Consider the following 20,791-nt stretch of genomic DNA (forward strand, 5'->3'; position numbering starts at 1 on the left):
GGAGGGTCAGATTTTTTTTGTTGTTCTTGTGACAGGTGCTTCCCGGGTCTCACTGAGACACACCGTGAGTTACAGTATCATCGTGACAGCGGTGATATCATGGGATTATTTATGTCTCTGACGGCCTTGACATTTTCCTGTTAGACGCACATCCACTTTAACAGTGCAAGCTCTTAGCGAGGCAGCGAGGGGACAGAGACCTTGTGCATAAAATGATTACAAACCTTTTGGATTTCAGTTTAATCCAGAGACATCCTGCAGCTTTAAATGGAAAAATAAAATAAACAGGTAGTATATCATGTGCTGAACACGCCGTCGTGTGATCTTTGGATCTTTGGAAACTGCCCCACGTTTTGGCTCATCTGACCGCTTTCGTCTCAGTTTTTATGAAGCTTTTGAGGGATGGAAATTTACTGATGTCATTTTCATTCAGGAGCCAGGAAACAGATTTTACAAACCGTCCACTGACAGCTGAGCCCGTCTTGGCTTCACACTGCTCCTGGATCCCTTAGAAACTATTTGCACTGGTGTACCAGTAAATGTCAGCTCTACATGGTGTTGAAGGAGGTGTCAGAGTGCAGAAACAGCTTTAAAATATACGTTTTTCCAGGGAAGTTCCGGTATCCACTCCAAAGGAATGTCAGCTGGTCTGGTTACTTCAGGTTGCATCACATAATTTTGTTTTACCAAATAAAAGTCAGTTTGCAAATACTTGCAAAAGTATTCATACCCTTGAACTTTGTCATTGTGTGTCATGCTACAACCACAAACTCTGTTGGGGTTATATGTGATCAGCACAAAGTCGTGCGTAATTGGGAAATGGATGCAAAATGTTTGACTTTTTTTGTTCTTACAGATAAAAAATCCAGAGAGTGTGATGTGCATTTGAACGCATCTTTTTCCATATTTTACAGAACCACCTTTCGCTGCAGTTACAGCTTCAGGTCTTTTCGGGGGTCTGTCATTAACAAGTGGTCCATCTTTACTCCAGATTCATATTTTTGCCCCTTTTACACCACATAATAACTCAAGTTCAGTCAGACCGGACATAGTGAAGGTCTCTTTTTTGTTCTCGCCACAGATTCCCAGTTAGATTTAGGTCTGGACTTAACACATCACCATTATTGGTTTATAATTGTTCAGCTGTAACTCTGGCTGTATGTCAAGGGCTGTCCACCTGCTGGCAGCTCAACCTGTTTCCCAGTCTTTAAGAGGACTGCCCTGTATTTACTCCTCTGACCAGCTTCTCTGACTCTGCTGAGACCAAATGTTGGTGCAGAAATAGTGTGTCCACTGTCATGTGCTGTGTTAGTTCTCTTTCAAACTTTAGGTTTTCTATTTAGGCCACACATTTTGGCTCAATCTCACCTTCTTCTACATATCTGCCGAGTCCGCTAAACGCTTTGTGGCAAACATTAAATGGGTCTTCTAATGACTTTCATTCATTAATGATTTTTTTTCTTGCTACTTGTCAATACAGGACAGATTTGTGGCATATAGCTGTCCTGTCAAAAGATTCTCCCACCTGCTACAAAGCCTGTGGTAACTCTTCTGCTCCTCCAGAGCCACCATGGGCTTCTTATCTTATTCTCTAATTGATGCCCCATATGCCTGTCTTGTCAGTTTAGGTGGACGACAGTGTCCTGTTAGGTTTGCTGTTGTGTCATACTTTTTCCATATTTGGATGATGGATTGAACAGAGCTCTGTTTTATGTCCAAATCTTAGGTTGTTCTTGATAATCTAACTCTGCTTTAAATGTTTCCATAACATCATTTTTACTGATTGCCCCGACGCTCAGGACATCAAACTGCCCTGATAAAGCAGTCCCACATTGCCTCTTTGATTGAGCTGAATCTCTTTGTGTGTGGAGTTTTCTTTTTTTTTTTGCTCATTTTACTAGTAAAGTGAGGACTTTCATACAACATGAGGACCAAAAAAGGTCCTTACTTTTTCTTGCCTAGGGGTTGAGTTTAGGACTAAGGTGTCAATTAGGTTTAGGGTGGGTTTAGGGTTAGGCACACTGCAAAAATAGAACTAAAAATAAGTAACATTTTCTTGAAATGAATGAATTTGTAAATAAACTGGTAAAGATTGGGGTTAGGCCATAGAAAGGCTTAAAGATTAATGGAAGTCTATGGAAGTCAAGGCACGGTCCTCACTATTACATTAAATAAGGGTGCGTGTGTGTGTGCAACAGTTCAAACAGTGCAGACAATTTACAGCCTGTGGTCTTGGCAGGCCAGGATTATTTCTGTCAGCGTCGTGTTGTGAAGCAAAGCAGCGTGACATTTAAGTCTGAACTGATGAGAAGAACTGTTTTATTTGTGTTTATGTGTCTCTTTGTTCATCTGTGCTGGGAGTTTTTGAGAAAAAAAGAAAGCTCCAAATGTCAATGATCTTTACACATGTTGACTTTTAAATAGTGACCCCCCCCCCCCTCCTCTCCGTCTCTTTTTGTCTTGCAGATAAGTTGTTTGGGAAGCGGCTGCTGCAGGCTGGGAGACACATCCTGTCTCATAAGTCTTGGATGAAAACGGTGCCCACGGAGAACTGTGATGTCCTCATGACATTTGCAGGTCAGGCGCTCAAAGACGCACACACGCATGTCACAATCTCTAAAATTGATTTGTTTGCTTTAAAAAAAACACATGACAGAGGTTTGAGGTCCACCGGTCATGTTTTCACTTCTGAAGATTGTTTTTGGGTTTGCCTGAAAGTGTCACCTGCTGATTCTAGACTGTATCATCTGGAAAACATCAATTGTTTAATGCACTGCAGATCGGCCAAACAGGAAACTGTGCTGCAGGTTCTTTGATAGATGTAATGACAGTAGTGAGCAACTACTGCAGTGAGACTCCAACCAACCTTATTGGCATGCAAAGTGGGAATTATTGACATAATTTAATTACCAACGCAATTTGCATTTAAAAGAGCCATTTGGGCAGTCTAATATTGCGATATTATGAGCGACGTGTTGTGCAACCCTAACTTGTGGTATTGTTTATAATTAAATAGCAGAATATTTTGACAACCTAATATTGATAATATACATGAGGCTTCTTTAATTGCTTTACAGTAGAAAGACATTCATCTTTTACTTTCTGTCTTTAAGTAATAGTAATATAGTAGTAATAGTAATATATTTTAAACTTGTTATCATTATTCTTTCAGATTATCTGACGTTCCATCAAAGTTCATCTTTGGACTTTTAATGGCTCATTATCTCACACTTTGGATTTAGTTTTTTTATTTTCAACATTTCAACACCTAACTTGTTAGACACACTTTAAAGCCTTTTAGCACACATGTCTAGTTTTTATATGAAGTCTTTCTATTTAGGCTTACAGAATGATCTTCCAGTTTCTGTAAACACTTATTCAGATATGTTCTTATGTGTACTCTAAATGTTGTTCTGTCAAAGATTTACAGGAACAAATTAGTTTCCCTGTTAAACAATCAAATGTTGGTACTCAAACAATGACTACAGTCCCATAAAATCCTAAATAAATTCTGATTTTTTTTCATCCCCTCATCCTGTTCAGATTTATGGAAAGCAAATTGGTGCTCTGGCTGCTGTAGTGATGCCAAACATATTTACTTTACCAAAGGACGCCTTATACCTATAAATCCTCCCTGGACGCCCATCCCATGATCATTTATTTTATTGCTGTGAGGGTCTTATGTACAAACTGAGACCAAACGTGACAGAGGGAGAGGGATAGCAGGGACAGAATATGAAAAAACACACAAAGAAAATATATAGACGGAAATTACAGAACCAGACAGCAAATAAAATTGGATTTTACTGTTTTAAGAAACAATGGAAACTATCTTATCCAGTGCAGAACATTTTAAAGACTGGTGTATTTAATTCCTGTAATTTTTTAGATTGATTTCAGCAGATAAAGGCAAATAAAGTTAGTATTTCTTAACTAACATGTGCTGTTCAGAATAATAAAAAATAAAAGGTAAAACAACAGGCACCTACAATGAGGACCTTGCTTGCCTCTGAAGGAAAGTTAATTTTTGTATCTTTTTTTGTATTTTTTTTGCTGCAGACGCTACAGATGACCATACGTTGCTCTGGCTACTCAACCACATCCGGCTTGGAATCCCGGAGCTCATCATCCAAATCCGGCATCATAAGCACACCAGAGTCTACGCGTTCTTCATCACCGCTACGTACGAAAAGTAAGAAAACGGCCTGGAGCAGGGTTTTATAAAGACCATGGCCTTTAATGCAGCTTTTATTTCTTGAATTATTTGCCAGTACCACAGCTGATATAAATATAAACTGGGCTGAAAAACATGTTAGATTTGTTTAACTTCTTAAAATTACATTCCTCACTGCAAGGAATGTACTTTTATTGGCTCTTTATATGCAGGGCAGTCAAAAGTAGCCGGTCAACGGCGGCAAATCGCCATCTATAGCAGCTCTTGCCGCCGCCTACATTTCCCCGATTATATAATGGAGCGATATTTGTGCCTTCTGGTTAGGTGCGCAGCAACCAATCCGAGCTCAACTCTGAAAAACTCTTCTCGCACAACGCTCGCGGAGAAACAGCCAAGCGAGCGCACAGTACAGCTGGTGTTGAGCATGGAATGAGCAGGTTGAGTGCGCAAACAGAGAAGGAACTGAGCGCGCACGAGACCGGTTTTGAGCGCAAATTCAACTAATTTTATGCAAATTTGTTCAAAACATTGTTAAAACATGATGATAACATGTGAAAAAATGTTTTAAGAATAATAATGAAAAAAACAAAGGTTGTTTTTGAAAAATTGATCATTCACTTTTTTTGCTTTTTATTCAATTTAAAACATGCACTTTGACTCTATTCTTTAAATAATCACCTGTCTGGAAAGCTTCCAAAATACATCATGGAGACTCTGTTTTTCAAAATTACGCCCTTCAGGGCTCGGGCACCGGCATAAGTGCATCCTCCTACCTGATAGTGTGTAGCTTGCTACTGTAAAAAGGTTTGACTGCCCTGTTATATGTGATTTTTCAGATTCTTGACTGCAAGACTATCTTGACTACTTTGATCGGTTTGGTTTAGTTTTGTGATGCGAAATTTCTTGAGACGTTTGAAACCAGCTTGTTCCTACTGATTGTCTGATTGCCATGCACAGCACTGTAAAAGCTGCACCATTATTTTCCAAAGGTGTTTACATAATATGAAACTAAATCTCATTAGTATTTGTGCAAAAAAAGGGAAAAGAACATAATAATAGGATAAACTTTCTTGACATATTATCAGATCCCCGACCCTGACTTGCTGTAGGTTGGTTGTGCTCTTATGGCTGCTAAACTTTGACTCAGAATTGATTACCAATTTACGGAGCCTCTAAAGGGACATTAAAGGGACATTTTCTTAAAAAAAAGTACTTTCTGTTGCACACCAGAAAACATTTCTTTATTATTTCCCTTCAATATCCCTTTAGCGGCTGAGTACTAATTTGCCTTTTCCAGAACTTAGGCAAGGAAAAATGCTTCTTACTTACCTCTATTAAAAAAAAACTAAAAACAGGCAAACAAAAAATGCACAAAGGGCCTATGAATAATGCAACATGTGAACCCATCTTCCAGAAGCTTTAGAAGCAGATATTGTAAAAGGTTGCTGCTGAATGAGCGACGTAAAAATGTAAAACTATCTCCGCTGTTCTGTGCTGCTGGGAGATGGAAACGGGCGTTTCACATTGAGCCGCTGCTACCGTTTGCACAGCAGTGCGTTGAGATAATTAATCACAAGATATTTCTTGCAGTCATTTGCTTTTGGCTGCACTGCTGCAGGTTTAATTAAAGTATTGTAGAACGGTCTGGATTGTAGTTGCACCTATTTTGCTGTCCACCGTAGAGTCTTGTTTGGAAACTAAATGGTAGCAAAGTTGGGGAGGAACCCAGAGTCGGTTCAGTCTCATGTCTGACTTTCATATTCGTCGATGCCTCTCTTCTCTTGACTGCTGACGGTAAGGCCGGTCAGTTTGCTGGGCTGTTAGCGTGCGACTTATGAATGTAAGGGTAACACAGGAGGGGATAACTGCCTGGGTCGAGGATTATGCTCAGATATGCTTTAGTGGATCTTGTTGATGGATCGGGTTAAAGTGTGGCAGGAAATTAATCCTCTGATTGGTGCAGGGACTGCACTTTCACGGATAAAGACCCCGTTTATGTTTTCAGTGGTCAACAGAGATTTGAGACAAAAAAAAGCTGCTGGTTTACTAGTTAGATGGAGAATGGATGGATGGATGGATGGACAGATGAAGGGATGGATGGATGGATGGATAGTTGCTTGTATAGATGGATGGATGGATTGATGGATGGATGGATGAAGGGATGGATGGATGGATGGATGGATGGATAGATAGATAGTTGCTTGTATAGATGGATGGATGATGGGCAGATGAAGGGATGGATGGATGGATAGTTGCTTGTATAGATGGATGGATGGATGGATGGATGGATGGATGGACAGATGAAGGGATGGATGGATGGATGGATGGATGGATGGATGGATGGATGGATGGATGGATGGATGGATGGACAGATGAAGGGATGGATGGATAGTTGCTTGTATAGATGGATGGATGGATGGATGGATGGATGGATGGATGGATGGATGGACGGATGAAGGGATGGATGGATGGATGGATGGATAGTTGCTTGTATAGATGGATGGATGGATGGATGGATAGTTGCTTGTATTGATGGATGGATGGATGGATGGACAGATGAAGGGATGGATGGATGGATGGATAGTTGCTTGTATTGATGGATGGATGAACAGATGGATAGATGGATATAAGGATAGATAAAACGCTGTGAATTTATATTTATAAGTTCAGGATGTGAACAGCTGGAAACGCTGCTTCACGGTTTTAAAGCTTTTATTTTTTACAAAATCTGCCATTACTTTAAAAACAAATCCAGCAAAAAAATAAAAAAAAAACACACCGTCTCCTCCTCAATGACTTTGTATAACAGAAATATCCCGTTCCTCTTCCCTGACACAGCATTTGTTACTCATTGCTCTTCTCTGACTGTGCACTTTACAGCATGCTGCCCAGTTCTGCTGAGATTTATTGTTACACATTTTATGTCTGAGAGGCATTTGCTAAATTAGCATAAGCTTTAGCAGCAATGGCCTTCCTCAGCTGTGTTCAGCTCCTTTACAAGGTTACCTTTGTCCACGATTAACTTTAACTCAATCCAGGTCTCTCTGCACCAGGGGATACAGCCTAAAAGATTCAGATTAAATGATAGGGGAGTATCTAAGTTGTAGTTTCCTGGCCACGGCTGGGGCTGCAGATGTCTGAATGAGCCTTAAAGTGTACTAAACATTTAGTTTAAGTAGATACAGCCTTTTTATTGAGATAGTTATGCTCACTTTACAGCATTCTGCAATGATGCAGCAGCCCACACCTTACGTTTCTACTGTCATCCATCACTGGGCTGTCAGGACTTTATTGTGCCGCCTCTGCAGCGACACGCAATTGCATGATAGATGGATGTTACAAGCCCACCTAAGCTGTGCTCCCATATGCTTGCATAAAGAATAAATATACATGTACAGAGGAGAGCGAGGGAAGCTGATAGCCTCCAGGGAAAAGAGGAAGAGCCGTGATGTATTATCAGCACAACTTCAGCTTAAGGCCCCGAGGAAGGACACGAAGAAGAGATGAAAGACGCGTAGAGAGGCAAACAAGAGGTTAAAACTCAGACAGGGAGGAAAGCAGTTTTAAAGTGTGCGTGAATCGGTTTAGATGAAGGGATTTAGGGAAAGAAATCTCTTTTGGTTTTACTTTGTTCCTGTTGTCAATATAATACTGGGCTGATTTATTTTAATATTATTATAAATATTACTATGTGACTGATGTTTAATTTATTCTGTGTACAGCACTTCCTGTAGGTGTTTAAAGAGCTCTAAGAAATAAAGCTGTTATGGCATGGTGTGGTGATAGTTCCACTTGACAAATTGAAATAAAGAATATAAGGAAGTGCTACATACAAATCTGATATGCAGACAACATTAAAATAAGTAAAATATGAAAAAAAAAAACATTCCTGAAATGTGATCACAGCAGAGCGCAGCCTTCTTAGACGTTTGCTTTTGTCCCACCTTACACCAGAGAGACACTACACCAGCGCAACATGCAAAACCAGCCAGAACAGATTTGCATGGCGAAGCATGTAGAAACAGTGTCAGCTCTTTTTTTTTTATTCCATCCACACCTGGTCATCAGCGGATTTAATGGAGGACTGGCCGCGCTGGAGGGGCAGAAACTTCCCCTTTTTACAGGGGAATCCAGCTGATTGAAGCAAACCAGGAAAAAACAGAGAGAGCGGTTTACGCCTCCTTCATGCTGGAGGTCATAATTCTGCCGTCACCAGATCTCCTATAAGTCTGTTGGTGAGAGCGTCGTCTCTTCTGCCGTCATCTATTGGGGCAGCAGCATCAGAGCCAGGGACCTAAAAAGGCTCAACCACCACATAAAGACGTCTGGTTCTGTTCTAGGGACGACTGTGGAGATGATAATGCAAAGAAAGATTCTTTATTTGTTTATTTATTTACTTATTTTTTTGTGTCCTGTCAATGTTAATGTGCTGGCAATGTGACAATAAGAATTATTGTCTTGATGCCAAAAAGACCCCAACAGATTTTACTTTCACAAGCAGAGCAGTACCGCTTTCGCTATAGTGCTCCGCTTGATTTATATATGCAAAAAGATGTATTATAATTTATGCCGGGAATATTTCATGTTAAATGGACACTGAAACAAGAAGGTAGAAAAGAGAAAAAAGGAGAAAAGGTGAAAGAGAAAGAGGAGAGAAAAAGGAGAAAACGATACAACATCCTCGGAGTCTGCTTCTTCACCTGCAAAGAGAGATATAAAGAGAACAGTAAAACCAGCCGATAAAGTATTACAGGTACAAAAAAGCAACGCCTTGTTACCATCACTGAAGAATATACAGTATTAATTAATATGGAATGTATAAAGTGACATCTGACGATAATAGCAGGGGCTTTCTGTATAGAAGTGAATCTGTAAGTACCTGGATCCAAGAAATATTCTTTATAAAATCAAGAAAATTATGGACAAACCTGACCATCCTCTTCATGAGACAAATTCGCTGCAACACAGACCGTTACATCAGCCATCACTATCTACAATAATCCATCTGAAGAGTTTGGATTGATATGAGGTTAGACATTTAATTTCCCTTCTGGATCAATAAAGTATTTTTGAATTGAATTTGAATGAACACCCCTAAAAGGCGACATATTTTAGGAAACCTCGAATTAGTGTGAAGCTAATTACAGCATAATTACAGAACTCTTAGTTCTTCATTGCTTTTTATGGTCATCTTATAAAAAGGCGATCTCTTCTGGTTTTACATCTGAATTACGATGTTTCCTCACGATCAGCAGAGTTTCTGCACCCAAACCATCAGTTTCAGCCTGAAGGCGACGCCATCAGGACTTGCATCAGCTTATCAGTAGCATACTTTAATTAGTACTTCACACTGCTGAGCTTTGAGACCAGAGATAGTTTATTGAAACTGCTCGTGAAGATCTTTTTGGTTGCCATGAATTTCTCAGTGCAGGCCCGTGTGTGTGTCTGCATAAAGGGGTCATAATCGTGGCAAAATCTCTGTTAAACAACCTATATCCTGGATAAGCTACCAGTGCTGCTACCAGGCACTAGGGCTGAACAATTAATCGCATTTTCAATATAATTGTGATTAAAAAAAAACTATTTCCAAATCGCAGAGGTCTGCAATTTTTGGCTATGTAACAATTAGGGAATTAGGTGTCGGTAAAATGTTTAAAGTGGGTTTGCCTCCACATGGAAGGGAAGACAGTTGCAGCAGTGAGATAATCTAATTTTATTACTTGTTTTAGAGTTTGTATAATCATACAAAGCATTAAGTTCTGGTCAATCAGTTTAATACATAGACTTGCTTGTTGGTTGCACTTTATGTTCAACAAGGATTGATGTCCAATTCAATTAAAAACTGTTCTCTTGAATATTATTCTGATCAATAGAAACATTAAAACTTCATGTTTAAAATAGTCCTTGTTTACAAACATCTTTATTTAGAGGCCATTTTTGTTGCTTGTGGTTAATGCAGAGAAAAGTCAAAATTGCAATTTTGGTTTAAATATATTGTAGGCAGAACGCAATCATTTCTGCACCGAGTTTAGATGCTGCGGGTCTTTTAGCAACTAATCCACATGGTGAGGAAACAAATTGATTTGTTGTATGTAATGATAAATTAAACTGGAAAAAAAAAAATCGCATTAAATCACAATATTTAGAAAAAAAAATTGCAATTAGATTATTTTCCAAAATTGTTCAGCCCTACCAGGCACCCTCAGGCAGCACAGGGACCCAGATATCCTGACAGCAACACAATTTCACCACAGAGGTACACCGCATTGTTGTCGCAGGCCAGAAGACCTCTCCAAGATCCTGCAGAGTCCATTTTGCTTCCGTAGTACGAAGGCGGCCTTGGCGAAACGTTTTTTTTATGTGGATAAAATGGATATAACAGCAAGAATAGCTGAAATAATTGTTGGTTTTTCTTAGCGGGGAGGAAACCGTCCTGCTTTGCTGTTACTACGAGATCGCTCGTAGTCCCGCGCCCCTCGCCTACGCGTTTTGTTGCAGCAGCTTGAGGGTCGCTACAGTGTGTGAGTGCGGTGGGACGTGCAGGCAGTCGGCAACAAAAGGAGCAGATTGAGATGAGAGCGAGTGCTCTGCCAAGTCACGCCACGGACCTGAAAGATGGAGCGAAGGAGTAAAGCTGCATTCCTGTCGTTGCAGCTTGCTGCGAGGCGCTGAGGAGATGGGACTGAGGAAGGGGGTGAAGCCTGAGTTTGGTGGAGGAGCGCGGAGCTTCTCCTGCGAGGAGGACTACATCTACGAGAACATTGAGAGCGAGCTGTGCTTCTTCACCTCACAGGTCGGGCACACACACACACACACACACACACACACACACACACACACACACACACACACACACACACACACCATAGGCATGTGTAAAGGAAGTTCACGGCCTCATACTTGTGGTTTTTCTCTTGTTGCAGGAGAGACAAAGCATCATAAAGTACTGGCTGGACAATCTGCGTGCCAAGCAGGGCGAGGTTCTTCATAATATCAACTTCCTGGAGGGCCAGCCAATCAGTAAGCTGAGACTGTTAGTGGGTTTAGGCTGTGGGAGATTGATGCTTTTCCTTGTTCTTTGTTTTTTGTGTCTGCACCTCTTTTGTGTTTCCTGATGTCTCTGACAGTTTCTCACTGTCTCTCTGCAGTTCCAGAGTTGAAAGCCAGAGGTGTGATCCAGCAGGTGTTTCCTCTCCATGAGCAGAGGATCCTCAGCCAGCTGATGAAATCCTGGGTCCAGGCTGTCTGTGAGAAACAGCCTCTAGGTCAGTATCCATCCATCCATCCATCATCCATCCATCCATTCATCCATCCATCCATCCATCCATCCATTCATCCATTCATCCATACACACATCCAGCCATCCATCCCTAAATCCATCCATCCATTCATTCATCCATCCATCCATCCATCCATCCATCCATCCATCCATCCATCCATCCATCCATCCATCCATCCATCCATCCATCCATTCATCCATCCATTCATCCATCCATCCATAAATCCATCCATCCATCCATCCATCCATTCATCCATAAATCCATCCACACATCCAGCCATCCATCCCTAAATCCATCCATCCATCCATTCATTCATCCATCCATCCATCCATCCATCCATCCATCCATCCATCCATCCATCCATCCATCCATCCATCCATCCATCCATCCAGAAGAGAGGAGTTAGGGAAATGAAGCAAGATGTTTGCATAAATTCTCCAAATGTAAAATAGAAAATATGCTGGACTGGTTTATTAGAGTTATTGCAGCGTTTATGTTCATGTTGCAGCTTGTTCTTTCCCTCTTTTTTTACAGATGATATCTGTGACTACTTTGGGGTGAAGATTGCGATGTATTTCGCCTGGCTGGGTTTCTACACCACCTCCATGTTATATCCCGCTGTGATCGGCTTTGTGCTATGGATGCTCACAGAGTCGGATCAGGTGAGAAAACCACATTCAGTGGTCTGAATTATTAACGGGAAGACACCACCGCCTGTTCCCTGCCAGAGACATGTGCGTGTTTGTGTTTCCCAGACGAGCCGTGACATCTGCTGCGTGGTGTTCGCGCTGTTCAACGTGGTTTGGGCCACTCTGTTCCTGGAACGGTGGAAGAGGAGGGGCGCAGAGCTGGCGTACAAATGGGGAACGCTGGACACGCCCTCCAAATCCCTGGAGGAGCCGCGGCCGCAGTTCAGGGTGAGGGGGGGCAGAATGTCACTCTTCTCAACTTTCCTTGGCATCTCTCTCCCGTTTTGTGTTGTTCAACGCTCTCTGTGTGCAGGGGGTGAAACGCTGCAGCCCCATAACGGGATGTGAGGAGTTTTACTACCCTGCGTGGCGCAGGCGTGTGTTCAGGTGGCTGGTCAGCCTGCCCATCTGTATCCTCTGCCTCTGCTTCGTCTTCCTCGTCATGCTCATCTGCTTTGAGCTGCAGGTCCGCTTTTATTTAGAGTCTCCTGCTCCTTCAAAACTACACATTTTTATTAAAATGTAATTATTATTATTATTATTTTTGTAATTGGATTTGAAGCTGGATGTGGGAATGCAAGTGCACTGAGGGCCAAATGGGTCAACATTTTAGATATAGATAAAAAATTATAACAAAATTAGAAATAATTTACCTGTAGCTATCTATATATTTCATTAATTAAATATTTGACAGTGATATTCAGTGAGTAAAACTGAAAGCTAATACATGTTAAAGTAATGCATGGTTATTTCATGGTTAATTTCCTCTTGCAATAATTTAAATTGTCATTGTGTCTTATCAAAAAATAACCTAATCGAATATAGCTCAGCAAATATGATACATCTGATTACTTAAACTGCAAAATGCTAGAATCGCTTTATGAATTAATTGCACTGTCAATGAAAAGCTTGTTTATTTCAGTAATTTAGTTTAAAAAGTATAATTCATAAAGAATCATTACATCCTGACTGATATATTTCAGTTAAGGTTGACAGCTATATGGCTTATAGTAAACGAAAACGACAAAAATACTAATTTCTCAGAAAATTAGATTACACAGGATGAAAATAAAATAATGTTTGTACAGAAGACAACATGATGTTGGTGATGACAGCTGACTTGACAGCTGAAAAGTGCTGCCTCTAAACATATCAGTAGAAAGTTAAGTGGAAGGAAAAATGTGGAAGTGAAAGGTGCTCAAGTAGGTTAATTTAAGGTTTGAAGGGAATAGGAAGAAAAGTCACTAAAATGGTGCAGCTTTAGGTTAAAGCTGCATTTTGTTTTTATTTTTTCTTTAATTTTTATACAGTATACGTCATAAAAGTGTTTGTGTCCTGCAGGAGTTTGTGATGGGGATCAAGGAAATGCCTCGGCTGGCCCGCTTTATCCCTGAAATCATGCTTGCTATCACTGTGAGTGCATGTGACGAGGTGTACAGGAAAATCGCCTGCTGGCTCAACGACATGGGTGAGAGTCCAGATCCTGTTCACCCCAACACAACTACTGTCATCTATGCTTTCTGACCTTTAAACGCGTTCTGCTCCTCCGTTTTTTTATATTTCTGCAGAAAACTACAGACTCCAGAGTGCCTATGAGAAAAATCTCATCATCAAAATGGTTCTTGTGAGTGGATTTTCTCAATACACTATTTTTCCATGTAGTACTTAACCCGCTTGCGCTCACCTTTTCTTTCTTCTTCTTGCAGTTTCAGTTTGTAAATTCATATCTCAGCCTTTTTTACATCGGATTCTACCTCAAAGACATGGAGCGTCTGAAGGAGGTAGGCAACGACCTGAAGCATTTTATTTCCGTCATATTTGCCCTTGAACATTACACAGGCTTACATGGCGTTAGCATCATTTTGTCCCCTAAACGCTTTGCTGTGTCTGTCTTCTCGCACCGACGGCCATGCCCACTCATCCAACCCATCCATCCGTGTTTGTCTGTGTGCGGAAGATGCTGCTGGTGTTGTCTCTGTTGCGGAGTCTGCAGCGGCAGATCCGGGAAAATCTGCTGCCTTACATCTTCTTCAAGATCCAGATGATTATGGTGTCTGTGCCCTGGTTCTTCAGGGCTTTGCTCAGGTCTAAAGTATGACTCCTGTTAAGCCTGGCTGGGACTGAAGGTCCATTTTGTCTCTCTGTCATTGCTCTGCATTGCCACTGCATCACCTCTGCTTTGTTCTGGTGTGCCTGTTGGTGCGGGGATGGCTTTGGTGCTAGAGGTGCAACATTTACAAGTGTGGGTCTGATATCTGAACGTCGGTTGTTGTAAAGCTTCTTGGTACCGATTTTAGCTAATTCCAATTTCTATTTAAAAATTATAATGTAAAAAACACATTCAAAACATTAAAAAAAAAAAGTAAAAACAAAGCAACTGGACTTGTTTTCCGTAGTAGAAGACACTTCGCTTCCTCTCCAGGAAGCTTTCTCAATTCAAAAAGTCTGGGGTAATGTGGAGTAACAAGCTTTAACTCCTCGTTACAGAGGAGTGGACCAGTTTCGGTTCAATCTGCTGGCTTAATGTCTTTAACGACCGCCCATTACTAAGGGGTGGACCTGTTTCGGTTGAATTTTCATGTTATCTAAGCCATTACAAGGCCTTTGTTAGGCAGTAGTATAAAGCTTGGTACTCCACATTACTCCAGACTTTTTGAATTGAGAAAGCTTCCTGGAGAGGAAGCGAAACATCTTCAACTACGAAAAACAAGTCCAGTTGCTTTGTTTTAACTTTTTTTGGAATGACCATGACCTGGATGACTGAGAATCTTCACCAGTATTAAAAACATTTTTATCTCTCCTGTCATGAGCAGTCAGGTATTGAGACAAAATTATTAAGGTGTTGATATTTTCACCTGCCGTTTGTGAAAATGTTTGCGTGATTAGCGCCGTAAGCCAAGCTGGCATTACTACTCTCGGTGTGTATTCACTGGAGAACGTAGGTCCATACCTCTGATGTCTGATAACTGATCAATAACCCTGACATCACAAAATACTGCCAGTATTTCCTAATCTAGCCTTGTCTGACAGTCAGAAAGCTGAAGAGAAAACACAATCCAGCCTTACTGTTGTCTGATTAAAGTCTTGCTCTCTCTCACTGTCTCACAGCCTGAATGAACTTCAGAGGACGTCCAAGGAACAACGTTTTCCTTTAAATCGCCTCTAACATTTCCTTACTGCCTCAGAATTTGTTTCAAACATCTCCCTAATACTGAAAACGGCTTCATTTAAACCCGAAATTAATACTCCGGGCATATCCAGGTTTACAATAATATTTTCATTTTACCAACATGTTTATTTTGACTCAAAGTAATATCAAGGTATCGGAGGATGGAACCTCAAAATTTAGGGTGATGGCAAGGAGGCCTTCTAACCTCATTGCCAAAGATTTATGAATACAGCACGAAATATACAAAACACTGGTAAGCCATTATAACAAGGTAAAATGGCTTGTATAGCGCTTTTAGCTAGTCTTGATGACCTCCAAAGCACTTCACACTACAGTTTAGTCATTCACACATTCACACCCTGACGGTGGTGAGCTATGTTAGTAGCTACAGCTGCTCTGGGCTGGCTGACAGAGGCGCCATACACCGGCACCACCAGGGCCTCTGACCACTGGCAGCAGGCAATGAGTCTTGCCCAAGGACACACTGACAAAGACAGTCAGAGTGGGGATTGAACCAACAACTCACCAATTACAGGACAAACTCCCTAACCTCTGTGCCAGCGTCGCCCCAAGGGTTTGATCGTTGTTGTGAAAATATATATTTTTTATTATTGGGAAGAGTATAAATAAATTTTTCTTGTTCAAATGTAATAGAAATAATTAATTTTTTCAAATTTTCTACTCCTTTTGCATAGTTTTATTTTTTGTGAGACGCTCGTCTCTTTTCCTTTTTGATCAAAATTATCTAGGGGTATGAATAATTTTGAACTTAACCGTAGCTTCTTTACTCAGCCACCTGGTAGCGATGTGTTCATTAGTGAGAAAAAAATTGGATTTTTGAGCTTCCAACTGGCCGGTCAGATCAAGCCGATGTCTCGGTGTATCCCTCTGTGTTGCAACTCTTCTTGTATTCTTATATTTCCAGCCTTCTTCCCTTATCTGCGTGAGGGCTTTTGGGACTTTTCTTTCTATCTTGGAGCGAATCATGTTTCTTTTGCATTTTTAATAACCGTACTCCAGCTTCTCACAGTCTGTCAGGTACTGTTGCTTCCTCAGCCGGGTTCTGGATATCGGCGAGTTGAATAGATTTCCTTCATCCTCCCGCTACGGTCCACATCATTCAAATATTTGCTGAGCTATATTCGATCAAGCAGTTTATGCGCCAGAGCCAGTAAGCAGAAAGTAAAATAAGACAAAAGCATTATTTAATGTGACTAATGCTCAACAGAAAGCTATAAAGTAAAAGATTATTTAAAAAAAGTGGAAAATGCAACCCCTTAGTCAGCTCTTTGACTTTAGTTTAACCCTGAAGTTTGAATGTGGCTCACTGGTGTCCGTACCGACTGTTTCAGCAGGTAACAGGGATTTCTGGAGCTCCTTTTCTCAGTTTCCTAGAAACTAGACAGAACATTGCATCCAAGTCCTGTCAGGAATTTATTGCGGCTTTATTTATTTGCGTTCCTCAGCAGCTGCCCTGAAAACGTTACCATCGAGGCAGTTTGAGCCTGTTTCTGTACCCTAAACTTTCCCTTTATATATTATTGTGAATTACATGAATGAAACACTCATCACTGGCCAGATTGTAGCAGTTTGAGTTTTAACTTTGGAGGGCTTATTCGGTCGTGAACGCGCACAGTTGAGAAGCTTGTCTCTCACAGCGTACAGGCATTAGGTATAAATATATAAACAGCGGTAGATGTGTGGGCTTTTTTTTTTTTTTTTTTGTAATGCCTAAAGAAAAGAAAAATATGGAGGCTGCAAGAGTGCAAATATGCTTATTCTATTTCACAGCGGTGTAGCTGACACCTCAGGCTGTGAGGTTTTCATCGTATTCATCAGAGACAGCCTGACAGCCTGGGGGAGGAAACTGGCTCTGTGGCGGCTGGTTTTTACAAATACCTTCCTTTAGCGCCGACCTGAAGGTAAAAACCTGAACGGTTTGTCTGCGGGATGTGTCGGGTCTGCAGAGATGTCAGCTGCCATTTTCCTGACCCTAGACATGTGTCCGTCCTGGATGGAGGGAAGGTCATTCTTGTATGTGGGCCCCATATGGATCTTATTCAGTGAGTTCTGAAATACAAGCCATATCTGGAAACCCAGTTGGCCAACATGTGTAGGTATTAGTTGGGTCTCAGATGGGTAGAAAAACATCTGCTCATGTTGTTCATCACAACTGGGACCCAGATGAGTCCCATTTTCCGCCCAGAGTTGCTCTGCATTTAGATTTGTAATCCCAATGGACATGAGAACTTTGTGTAACACGCCGACCGTACTGTATCATCTGGGACCAATTTTTGAGACAATTTCCAACCCATGTGGGTCCCGAATTGGCCCTGCATGTAAATGATGCCTATTATACAGCTTTGATAAGTTTTTTCATATCTGGGTTGGGATCAAGAAACTAAAAGAAACATTATTTCTATGAAACTAAAAAATTTTCTATTGTAAAAACTAAAAAATAAAACTCTAAATGGAGAGTTGTTTAAAATTAAAAGAATAAAATGAATGACATTCAAGCCTTTGACTGTATGTACGTAGGTTTCTCTCCGGCTCTGTATATTTTCTCTTCTTCCTGTGATTTTCTCAAGGGGAAAATGTGCTTCATTAATTGCCTTTTGATGGATTTTAGATTGGACGAGTTTTCCTAACTGGGGTGGTGTCTTTGTCTTTTCCTCTAAAGCGCTCGCCTCCGTCTAACGCCTTGGAAACTCAATTTATTTCCTGTTTTGCTCTCTCTCTCAGTGTAAACCAACTCTCGTCCTCTCCCCGCCAGATGCTGGCCACCCTGCTCATCATCCGCCAGTTCCTTCAGAACGTGAAGGAGGTTCTGCAGCCTTACCTGTACGAGCGCCACAAGCTGGGGGAGCTCTCGCTGAGAGCCGTGTGGGACCTGCTGCTCTCCGTGCTGCTCAAATACGGCCGGCTGGCGGCCGGGAAGGTCCAGGCCTCTCCCTCGGACCAGAACGTGCCTGGACTCGGGCTGAGGGGCACCAGAGCTGGAGCGGGGCAGCCAGAACGAAGGTCGTTTTCATCAAAAAAAACGCATAAGATTAGCTTTTAAAGGTATACTATGCAACCGGGGTTGATTTTCCAGCGATGCTCCCCCCAGAGGGCGAAAGTAAAAGTGCACTGTAGTAAAGATGCTCAGCTGTTCTGGTTTCTCCGTCAAGCCAGGCGCGGTTGTTTTGAGCTTAGCAGACAGACGAACGCAACGAAAAGTGGAAAAAACGGCGGTACAAACAATGACTAACACAGTGAAGGTATGAACATCAAGCTTCCCGCAGCGCTATGTTGGCGAGGCGGCCACCACCGCCTCGCCAGTTTTATTATTATTATTATTATTTTTTTTTTTTATGTTGGCAAGACGCTACCGCCACCGCCTCGCCAAGCCGCAGCCGCCGCCGCCTTGCCGCGGTAGCGTCTCGCCAACATAAAAAAAAAAAAGATTATAATAATAATAATAAAACTCGATATGCTTGCATGTTTATTTGACGTTAACACGTGTTTCTTTGTTGTTGCTTTCGCGCGTGCATATAGTGAATGGCAGGGCAAAAACACATGCAGTTCTCGCCGTAAAGCGAGACTTCTGTGGGTGCGGGCCGAGGGCTCCTGCAATTGCAAGTGCGGTATTTCCCCCACAGACCACCAGGGTGGCCGAGAAAACCTTTGTTCGACCTGAAATGACTCATTTAATCATCCAAATCGGTATGGAACACATTAATTAACTGAAAAATGTTGCATAGTATGCCTTTAAATGAAAGCGTAGCGTGCCGAGGAGCGACTGACACCAATCGTTCACTCTCGCAGTGTTCAAACACATCTGCACGGGGCTCACTTCATCTTCCTCTGCCATTGTTTGTGTGCCGCATGCTGTTATGATTCATGCCTGTCAGACGGTTTGGAGAAGCGGCTGCTTACACTCTCGGGTTTGCCTGACACGTAAACCAGCCATTTAACTCCACGCAGGGAGAAGAAGTGTCTGAACGGCGGATGTGGAGTGCCCGATGAGGAGGAGGGAGGGGAGCGGGACGAGGCCGACAGCGGGAGGTTCAGCGAAGGAGAGACGGAGGAGGAGAACGTGATTGACTGCGGCCTGAAGCTGAGGAAAGTCAGCTTCATAGAGAAGGTGCAGCGCCGTGCGTCCGTTGAACTTTAACTTGACGTGAGAGCAAAAATAACAGCAGCAGCTGTTGTGTTGTTTCTGAAGGTGGATAGGAGGCCGGCCTGCGGTGGAGCCCCCGTGGAAAACAGCTTCCTGGAAGAAGGGAGCCCCACCATGGTGGAGAAAGGAATGGATCCTGCCTCCGTGTTTGAAATGTGCGACGATGACGACGACAATGGGATCCATGACGTGAAAGACCCGGGAGGGGGCGGCGCCGAGGGTCTTAACGCTGCTGCTGCTGCTGCTGCTGCTGCTGCTGCAGCTGCTGCAGGCAACGCTGCCTCGCCGCCCGCTGCCTCTGAGAGCGGCACGTCACTGCGTCACAGAAGGAGAGGCCAGAGCGTGGAGAGGAGCGCGGAGAGGACGGAGCCTAAGAGCAAAAGGGAGTCGTGGATGGATCCTCCGGAAGAGACGGAGAGCACCACGCTCACACAGGCGGAGATGGAGAGCTGCATGCAGACATACGCTGTAAGAGCAACTCTGTAGGGGCAAGAATCGCCGGTCTTTACTGTCATTGTGTAACCATAATGAAATTTTGGTGAGACACCAGCTCAGAATTCACCTCTAACACACAACACACACATCAAAGACATCCGTGGAAAAAAACAAGAACAAACATTCCTGGAGGAGACCCTCAAAAGTGCAAAAACACAGTATGAAAAAAAAAAAGCAGCCAAGTTTCAGGCCCTGCAATAAAACCCAGAAATCTATCAGACATGAGCATGTATAGGGCCGCTCGCCTACACTGCAAAAATGGAACTAAAAATAAGTAATATTTTCTTAAAATGAGTGTATCTGTCCTTGATTTGAGCAGGTAAATTAGACGATTTGCCAATGGAATAAGGTTTTTGCACTAAAATAGGAACAATTCATCTCCATCATCTTATTTCAAGTGCAGGATGTCTAATTATCTTATTTTAGGGGTCGAAATACTCGTTCCATTGGAGATAAGCAACACCCCTTTCATTTCAGATACCGTAATATTTTTGTTTTCTCCAACTTGCATCCTCACAAGATAAACTGAACAGGAAGCATAATTGTGCTACACTGTAAATTAACCAGTTTGTGTAAATGAATCACAGCTTTTTCACTAAATTTAACAACAACAACAGTCTAGAGAATTTGGGGAAAATGTATAATTAAATTCAAGATTTGTTACCAAGCAAAACCATAAATAATGATGTATACAACGATATTAAAGACAACATATTAAAAAAGTCAAACCAGTGCCCTCTCGGTGTTCATGAGTACCACAGTATGGTTTGTTATTTAAGTAATATCACTGTTTATGTTTCCATCCAGACATTAAATAAAGTT

General features: G+C 41.9%; 1 protein-coding gene across 2 annotated transcripts in view; it reads left to right on the plus strand.

Moving 5' to 3' along the window:
- ano8b (anoctamin 8b) overlaps positions 1-20,791 on the plus strand; it is a 59,296-nt gene that overhangs the window by 28,627 nt on the left and 9,878 nt on the right. Inside the window, exons 2-16 of one of the 2 annotated variants that reach the window (XM_012881431.3) lie at positions 2,467-2,577; positions 4,060-4,192; positions 10,829-10,967; positions 11,098-11,194; positions 11,323-11,439; positions 11,989-12,116; positions 12,210-12,371; positions 12,457-12,609; positions 13,485-13,611; positions 13,712-13,767; positions 13,850-13,924; positions 14,101-14,235; positions 18,086-18,333; positions 19,279-19,438; positions 19,520-19,942. In XM_012881431.3, coding sequence (XP_012736885.2) covers positions 2,467-2,577; positions 4,060-4,192; positions 10,829-10,967; positions 11,098-11,194; positions 11,323-11,439; positions 11,989-12,116; positions 12,210-12,371; positions 12,457-12,609; positions 13,485-13,611; positions 13,712-13,767; positions 13,850-13,924; positions 14,101-14,235; positions 18,086-18,333; positions 19,279-19,438; positions 19,520-19,942 — 2,264 coding nt within the window. The remainder of the gene's footprint in view (positions 1-2,466; positions 2,578-4,059; positions 4,193-10,828; positions 10,968-11,097; positions 11,195-11,322; positions 11,440-11,988; positions 12,117-12,209; positions 12,372-12,456; positions 12,610-13,484; positions 13,612-13,711; positions 13,768-13,849; positions 13,925-14,100; positions 14,236-18,085; positions 18,334-19,278; positions 19,439-19,519; positions 19,943-20,791) is intronic. The other variant, XM_012881432.3, reaches the window with a different exon arrangement.

This window comes from Fundulus heteroclitus, chromosome 9 (assembly GCF_011125445.2).
Source record: "Fundulus heteroclitus isolate FHET01 chromosome 9, MU-UCD_Fhet_4.1, whole genome shotgun sequence".
NCBI classification, from domain to species: Eukaryota; Metazoa; Chordata; class Actinopteri; order Cyprinodontiformes; family Fundulidae; genus Fundulus; species Fundulus heteroclitus.